Raw genomic sequence first — 8,792 nt, 5'->3', positions numbered from 1 at the left:
ATGTTGTTTTACCAAACTATGTTATAAGGCTTTACTATAGATGAAGTGTAACTTTAATTGCATAATCTATAATTATAATGAGTTTAAGTGTAATTCTGATCATAACAATCCTACCCTAAGCAGATATGAGGCCATTGTAATTTTATTTCCTAGATATCTGTAATTCTAAGAACATAAATTGTCATAATAGTCAAGAGTGAAAAATTGAACGTTCTCGTGTTGCAGATTATAACTGTTTCGTCCAATTGAAAATACTTCAACAAAATACATTGTAATACCAACGGCGACCAGTTGCCTTCCTGGCAGTTTGATGTCTAAACACAATACGAAACATCATGTTGTACCTCGTATTTTGCGTAGACATCCCCAAAAAAATGTACTGCTTATTAGGTATTATATTGATTATTCTAAGATGTATTCTTCTTCTTCTTCTTCTTCTTCTTCTTCTTCTTCTTCTTCTTCTTCTTCTTCTTCTTCTTCTTCTTCTTCTTCTTCTTCTTCTTCTTCTTCTTCTTCTTCTTCTTCTTCTTCCGACGAGGGCTCTGACGATTACGACAACGGTGGGTGCTCTGCGAAAGGATTAGGGCAGTTCCTTTTGTCATGGTTAGCTAATCGCTTGCAATTTTTACACATACGTTTTGGCTTCCTTGCCAAAGCAACTGCTTTTTCCTTCATCGACAACATTCTCTTTCCGCTTCCCTTGTTTTTGGATTTCTTGGGCGGCAAAATGGTTATCTCCTGACTAGGAGAACAACCAAGAATTTTCTCCAACTGTTGTTGTTTATTCAATGGTGATCCTAATGGTGAAAGTTTCTCCTTAAACTGTTTAATTAGACTAGAAAAGTTGTCGACATCATTTTTCAATTTGTCCATCAGCATACCAACTGTCTGATGAATCTTTGACCATATTACTGACATCGCAATCTGTTTTCCATCTATTATATCAACGTCCTCAGTTGCTTCACCATTACAATCGAATATTTTAGACAACCTTGCATCTTTACACCATCTTTTAGCAACGCATTGTTCTAGAATATTCTTCACTCCGTTTGATGAGTAAATCCATATGACATGCCGGCAAAGAATGCCTTTATTCTCAAGCATTCTGCAGCTACAAGTGGCTTTCAATGTATCTAGTTCAACAATATAGAGTAATATGTTAGTTAAATCAGTCAGGAGAAAGTGTGACTGAAATACACAAAAGTGTAATTCTAACCGGCATAAGTGTAATTCTAACCGGCATAGCAGTGACATATAGACCTTACATAACACAAAATATAAATGTAATTTTAAAAGGTAAAAGTGTAATTTTAGTTGCATAAAGTGTAATTTTAAGACAAGTGTAATTTTAACAATCCAAAGTGTAATTTTAATCAACAAAAGTGTAATTTTAACGGATAAAAGTATAATTTTAACAAACAAATGCTACAGAATGATACCTGGGCAGTATGTGACCTCATAATTTATGTCCCTGTTTGCATCTCTTACAGTGTTCACCTCTAAAGAGTCACACTCAGTAAATCCTCTGCTTTTACAAGTACCGATTGAGTACTTGACCTCTTCTTGAAATTCCTCGAATACTCTATGACTGTACACTTGCGCCCCGTGCACTTCGATAGCTAGATGCGTTGATATTACATGGAAAGTGTTTCTGTTACAGTTGTCAATCTTTTTCTGTGTGTGTCTTTGCTGGTCCATCGCGCTGTCAAAACGCATCGAAAACTCAACTAATGTTCCTGACTTACTCTGAAATCTCTTAAAAAAACTATTTGAGCTCTCTGATCTTTGGGTTATCCTCATAACACCCCCCATATCTAGGTCCCTACAATGAGCCATACCCACTGCTTCCTTTTAGCGTACATTTCTTGGAACCAGTCAATGTTATTAACATTGTGTTCTCTGCCAATTTCTTCCTATTTTGCATCGAACTCTGCCGCTTCAATGTCTTCATCCCATATTATGGCATTCATTCAATTTCTTTACAAAGACCGAATAATCGTCTCTCGTCACTCCATACTTTCTTGGCACCTTGTTCATGATATGCCACATACAATATCGGTGGCGCGCTGTCTTGAACACCAATGGCACCGCTTTAAGAATACCAGGATCCTGATTGGTGATAATATAATTAGGCTCTTTCCCACCCATCGCAGCCAAAAAACGGGTGAAAACCCATTTAAACGAGTCTGCATCTTCATGAGCAACAAGCGCTCCACGGAAAGCGACTGATCGTTTATGGTGATCAACCCCGGTGAAAGGTGTGAAGGACATGTCATACTTATTGGTGGAATACGCCGGATCGAACGACACTGCATCCCCAAAAACTGAGTAGTTCCTTCTAGCGATTCCGTCGGCCCATATAGCTTTACTAAGGCTACCGTCAGAATCAACATCATAGTCAAAGAAGAACCCAGGCCTATTAACAGCCAATTCCTTAAAGTGGTCCAGAGAACATCTGACCGTCCCGTTCATGAATGTAGCATTTCACATCTCTGTGAAAGTTCTTAAAATCATTTAAACTAGCTCCGATGTTTTCAAACCCATTAACATGTTCCTTCAAAATTTTGTAAGTCTTCGTTGCTCTATCTTCAATTTGTTGATTATTGACAATCTTTTAGATATATGTATTTTAATCAACAAAAACGTAATTTAAACAGATACAAAAGTATAAATTCAAAAAACAAAAGTGTTGTTTTAACAAGAAAAAGTGTAATTGTAGCAGCATAAAGTGTAATTTTAGCAGACAAAAGTGTAATTCTAACAAAATAAAGTGAAATTATAACATATACAAGTGTAATTTTAATCAACAAAAGTGTAATTTTAGTCAACAAAACTGTAATTTTGACAAAATAAATTGTAATTTTGACGAATATATGTATAATTGTAACACACAAAAGTGTAATTTTAACAGACAAATGTAGAATTCCAATGACTCAAACAAAGTGTAATTCTAACCAACAAAACTGTAAGTTCAAGAAGGCGAAGGCTAACTTCAGCAAACCTGGAATACTCACCCTTGAATTATAAAGGATTGTCATTTTGTGATAGTCTGTTATGTTGCATGCCAACTTTTGAAACTCTCTATCTCTGGCTGATACGAGTTCATGGTTGTGGCCACTGTGGAGTCTGTCAATTATTAATTCTCCATTCCTCATGAATAGCCTAATCCTCGCTTTGCACCCAACGCGCCTGACTTTGTGTCTCCTACCTGAGTCCTGGCGGCCACTACACTCCAATTGTCCCTTATGTTTGAACCCCTCCCGGTTGCAAACCAACAGTTTAGATTTTATTTCCCCGCCACGCCATCTCTTAGTCGTGTACTTACGCACATCAAAACCACAAGCAACAACATAAATTCTATAAAATGTCACTGCTTCCTCTATTTCCAGAAATTCCTGACCAACATAGGGGGTGAACTTAGCTTCAACGTCCCTGCAAAATTCTTCCTCGTTCGGCTTTCATTTTCCATTGTGCTCAATATTATCAGTCAATAGTGTCATTATTATCAATTGTTTTCATAAACTTAAAGTAACCCATATATTTGTTAAAATTATAGCTTCGTTAGAATTACACTTTTTGTTGTTATCATTACACTTTTGTCTGTTAGAATTATACTTTTTACTATTACAATTACAGTTTAAAAACTTACAGCTTTTCTGTTACAATAACCCTTTGGTTGTTAAAATTACACTTTTGTCTGTTACAATTATACTTGTTACTATTAGAATTACAGTTTAAAAACTTACAGATTTTGTCTGTTACAATAACACTTTTACTAGTCAAAATTACACGTTTCTCTGTTACTATTATACTTTTTCCTATTAGAATGACTGTTTACAAATTTAGAACTTTTGTCTGTTATAATAACACTTTTAGCTGTTAAAATAACACTTTTATCTGTTATAATTACAATTTTTACAATTACAATTACAGATACAAATATTACACTTTTGAATTTCAAATTTACAATTACAGTTAAAAGAATTGTACTTTGTACGAATACAATTACAATTATACTTATCTACCATAATAATTACAATAATACTTTTGTTGCTTAAAATCACACCATTTGTAGTTAAAATTACATTTACGACCATTATAATTACAGTTTTGTGAATCCTGAAATTACTCTTTCATCCGTCATTATTACACTTTTAAATGTTACAGTTACACTTTATTCGTCTTTTTACTGTCACGTTGCAGATACTATATTGACTCTTACAAATAAGAAACTGAAATATGAAGCAACTCATAACAAATGTGACATTATCTACCAGAAAAATAACTCCAACGTCGAGAAGTTTAACTTCAACTTCACAGAGTTGATGTTGAACTCTATAATGCTGGAGTTCATGTTGAAAGAGTGGATTTACAGATTTCAAATAATAAAAAACAAGCTTCAAAAATAACCTAAAATACACTTCCTTCTCATATTTAAGCTACTGTTGATATTTAACCTAATGTTTTGATAAAAAAAGAAATATAACCTAACTTTGAATGAAGAAAATAAATAAACAATCCAAAAATTACCATCGACAAATGGAATCATTTGCAAATCCGCCATTTTTTACGTTGGACGGTGGTCTTGTTGTTTGTTTGTTAGAATGGAGGATGATAAAGGAAGATGATAAAGGAAGAATGTAGGATTTTTATTTTCAGAAGTTTTATTTGCTCTAAATTATCGCCAGTAAGGATGAATATCCATGATGAGTTTTTTTCAAATTGTGTTTTGGTGGAGTTTGTTTAGAATTGTGTTGAGGAAGGTTGTTGAATGATTATGCATGTGTTTGTGTGTGCACAGTGGGTAATAGACAATAGTACTAACACACACACCCTCTCTCCTCCTCAACCTATTTCTTTTTTTTTTTCACGCCTATATTGGCTTTAAAGTAGGCAAATCTCCACTCTCCATTTTCCTAATCCAAGGGCCCTAATAAAGACTTAGGGACTCAAAAGATATTAAGGACTTAGGAGAACTTTACACTATATATATATATATATATATATATATATATATATATATATATATATATATATATATATATATAGGGTCGAGATCCCGTACGAACTAGAATTAGGTACGAACCGTACGAACCAACTCAAAAGATACAATTTCAAAAGCCCAACCTTTTCCAAATAAAAAAAGCCCAAAGTCAAACCCCTATCTTGTCTTTCACACGTCCTTTGTCATAAATCACACACTACCTTCCTTTTCCCTAATCTACCACAAGCACCATCACCACCACCGATCGCAGTATCATAAAGGACCGCCGGAGTCGGCTCTCTCTTATGTCGGCGACGTAGATCTCGCCAATGAGCCGCCCTCCTCTTCGTCGCTTCCTTCACCGCCGACCTTGTATTGAATTGCCGACAACGGTGATGAAGACTACTTTTTGGCTCTAAATTTCCCGATTACATCCACTGTATAGTTAGTTTTACCAAATTTTACTTCCCTTTTTGTAGATCTAGCACTTGGAAGAAATTTGAAAAATGTAGTTAGCGATTGTTCATTTGGTTGGTGGGTTTGATGTTATTTGGGGCGTGATTGGTGGTAGGTAGGAGGTGAGGTGGTCGTCGACATTGTTCTTTGATGTTTTTAGTCTTTGTATGGTTGGATGGGGCGGTTGTGGTGTGTGGGGGCGATGCGGTAACAAGTCTTAATGTGGTGGTTGTGGTGCTAATCAAAAGTGTGTGGTGGCGGTAGTTTGGTGTTAGTCGGTGTTGGTTGTGGCAAGTGGTGGTGGGCTGTGGTAGTTAAGCTGGTGGACACACCAATAGTTATTCCACATACACGTATTAGTTGTACACATACACAAATCAATTTTATAAATTATTGGTTGTTGATGAGTTTTACACCTGGAAGTTGGAACTTGTTGTAATTTTGATAAAATCACTTTTCTACCATTTGTAATGGTTCGAAAAATCGATTATAGATTAGCAAGTTATTTGTTGCTTATTAAAATATCGCTTATGATGTTTTGTGCGTTGGAACAGATATTTTGTCGTTAATTGAGTTGTATTTTGTCCATTTGTTGCTGATGTAGTCCAAATTCCGCTATAATCGTAAGCAAGTGTTAAACAAGCGGCATAATAATGAAATAATCACAAGAAGTAAAAGCATTCAGCTTTATATTAGTGCTAATAGGACGTAACTTCTAGAAAAATAATCTCTAAATAGATAACTAGAAGCAAGGAGTTATACTGTAGTAATTAGATTAGAAAAAATGACCCATATTTTCGAAACTTCAGCGACGCTTTAAAGTATACAACCCCATTAACACTCACTAGCTTTGATAGTGGTAGCAGCATCATGATCCAAATGTAAATATAGTCTCACAAGTCATTATAATGTTAGAAAAATAGGATATACTCCGAAATATATGTAGTAGCGGAAACAGATGCAGTCTGCGTAATGTTATTACCAAGTGGGCAAGAAGAAGGTGTTAGATACAGTCTGCATAATAACTTCTCGAAAAGCAAACATACGCACTTCCCATTTTGGCATGGTTTTGAGCAACAAAATTTCAATAGCTCCTAGATTGTTTTGAGGTTAAATACGCTCCTTTAAATATTACTTTGTATTACACATTCCTTTATGTTGTTAGATACACATCTTTGACAAGGTAGATACACTCATTTTTTAGGTAAAATAAGATCAAACGAGGGAGACGGGTATCTTTATTAGTATGTATCTAGCAACTTAAATGAGTGTATCTAGCTAGCTAGAGGTATGTATGTATCTAGCAACTTAAATAAGTGTATCTAGCTAGCAAAAGGTATGTATTTAACAAAAAAATAAGTGTATCTAGCTAGCTAGAGGTATGTATCTAGCTAGCTAGAAGTATGTATCTAGCAACTTAAACAAGTGTATCTAACTAGCAAAAGATATGTATTTAGCAACTTAAAGAAGTGTATCTAGCTAGAAAAAGATATGTATCTAACAACTTAAAAGTGTGTATGTAGCTATCAAATGGTATGTATCTTGCAACTTAAAGGAGTATATCTATTTATCTAGAGGTATATATGTAACTAACAACTTAAACTAGTGTGTCTAGCTAGCTAAAGGTACGTATCTAGTGTCTTAAAGGAGTGTATCTAGCTAGATAAAGGTACGTATCTAGAGTCTTAAAGGAATGTATCTAGCTAAATAAAGGTATGTATCTATCAACTTAAACGAGCGTATATACTTATCTAATGGTATGTATCTACCTATCTAAAGGTATGTATCTAGCAACTTAAACGAGAGTATCTAGCTATCTAATGGTTATATCTAGCAACTTTAAAGGAGAGTATCTAACAACTTAAAGACATATATCTAACATGATACAAGTTTATATCTAGCAACTTAATGAGATTAGTAGTTTTTGTACACAATAGGCTCCGATCCGAACCCAACTTTATGCGGAAGTTTTGTTGCCAATAATTTGATAGTTTGGCCATAATGAAAGCTATAGAATGACAACTAAGTACTAGTGCTACTACGACAATCAGTTGACACAATTACCTCTTTAATTTCATAGAAAATGATGCATGGGTAATATACATTACATACAATGCGAGTGGTTTAAAGAGTCCCCCTCCCCCCATATGGATGTAAAGAGGCCACATATGAAATTTTAGTTACATTTTATAAGATTGATGATACAATTTTTCATAATGTTGGTATTTTTTTAATATATCTATATTTATTTATTTATTTATTTATTTATTTGTATGACAAGTTAGTGTTTGTCAGGAATACAAAACAACATACTACTGTAGATACAAGTCCTAGCTATCGACTACAACCTACAACCTGGCACTACCACAACCACTATTAGATGCCGGACACCACCACCATCATAGACACCTCGCTTCCAGGCTCCACCATCTTTAATGTCGTCGATAAGTTGATGTGTACGAACGTCGTCACTCTCACCGGCAATAAGGTGACGGCACAACGAGCACCACCACACTCACTGCGGCGACCACTAACGCCACTCGCACTACGATGCCATCACTTCACCTATTATTCTATTAACTACCAATCAACACTCCGACAACCGCGACATCAACGCTGCCCTTACCACCACCACTCACCCCACCACCCAGAGATGCGTATCTGGTCTTTACAACGGTGGTAATTCGATGTCGGCATCGACGAGTGCACATGAGTTAAAGACGAGGAGAGAGAAAAGAGACGGGAGAAAAAGCATTGGGTATGGAAAGAAGTCGTCGGCGTAGTTGTTAAGCGGCGTTGACCGGTGATGGTAGTTGGGTGTGGTGGTTGGGGTCCTGGAGAGGTGTTAAGGCTTAAAAGTGTACGAGTAATTGGGGTTGATGTGAAGATAAAGTCATTTATGGGTAAATGTGAGATACACTCCGGACCTTTAATTTGACTTCATCCAATGGTTCTTATTCGGTTAAATGCAGTTAGCACCGTAAAATAGTTCCCACGAGATCCTCGATTCTATATATATATATATATATATATATATATATATATATATATATATATATATATATATATATATATATATATATATATATATAAGATTTTTGAAGTTTTTTTGCTTGGATCGGACCGGACCAGACTGGAGATTGGCTATCCTAATTTTGTGAATCCAGAGATCGGACCAGACCAGCCGATCCGGACCCGTCCAATTTGTCGGCCCGATCTAGTTTATGAACAACCTTACCCATAACTAGAGCTGGCCAAATGCTCGGGTCAGCCCGGCCCGACCCACCCATCGGGCCACTCAAGACCCGGCAACGCGACCCCGCCCAAGACTCGCCCCTTACCCCTGGTCGAG

The 8,792-nt window shown here is 35.8% G+C and overlaps 1 protein-coding gene across 1 annotated transcript; it reads right to left on the bottom strand.

Annotated features, from left to right (window-relative positions):
- Positions 1-549: 549 nt before the first annotated feature.
- On the bottom strand, positions 550-1,812 carry LOC141632908 (protein FAR-RED IMPAIRED RESPONSE 1-like). Its single transcript, XM_074445411.1, has 2 exons — positions 1,440-1,812; positions 550-1,133 (listed from the first exon to the last, which is right to left on the bottom strand). The coding sequence occupies exons 1-2, from the start codon at positions 1,810-1,812 to the stop codon at positions 550-552; spliced, it is 957 nt and encodes a 318-aa protein (XP_074301512.1).
- Between the last annotated feature and the right edge of the window lie 6,980 nt (positions 1,813-8,792).

This window comes from Silene latifolia, chromosome Y (assembly GCF_048544455.1).
Source record: "Silene latifolia isolate original U9 population chromosome Y, ASM4854445v1, whole genome shotgun sequence".
Taxonomy (NCBI): Eukaryota; Viridiplantae; Streptophyta; class Magnoliopsida; order Caryophyllales; family Caryophyllaceae; genus Silene; species Silene latifolia.
Note: the sequence above shows the minus strand (reverse complement) of the source record. Positions and strands in the feature narration are given on the sequence as shown.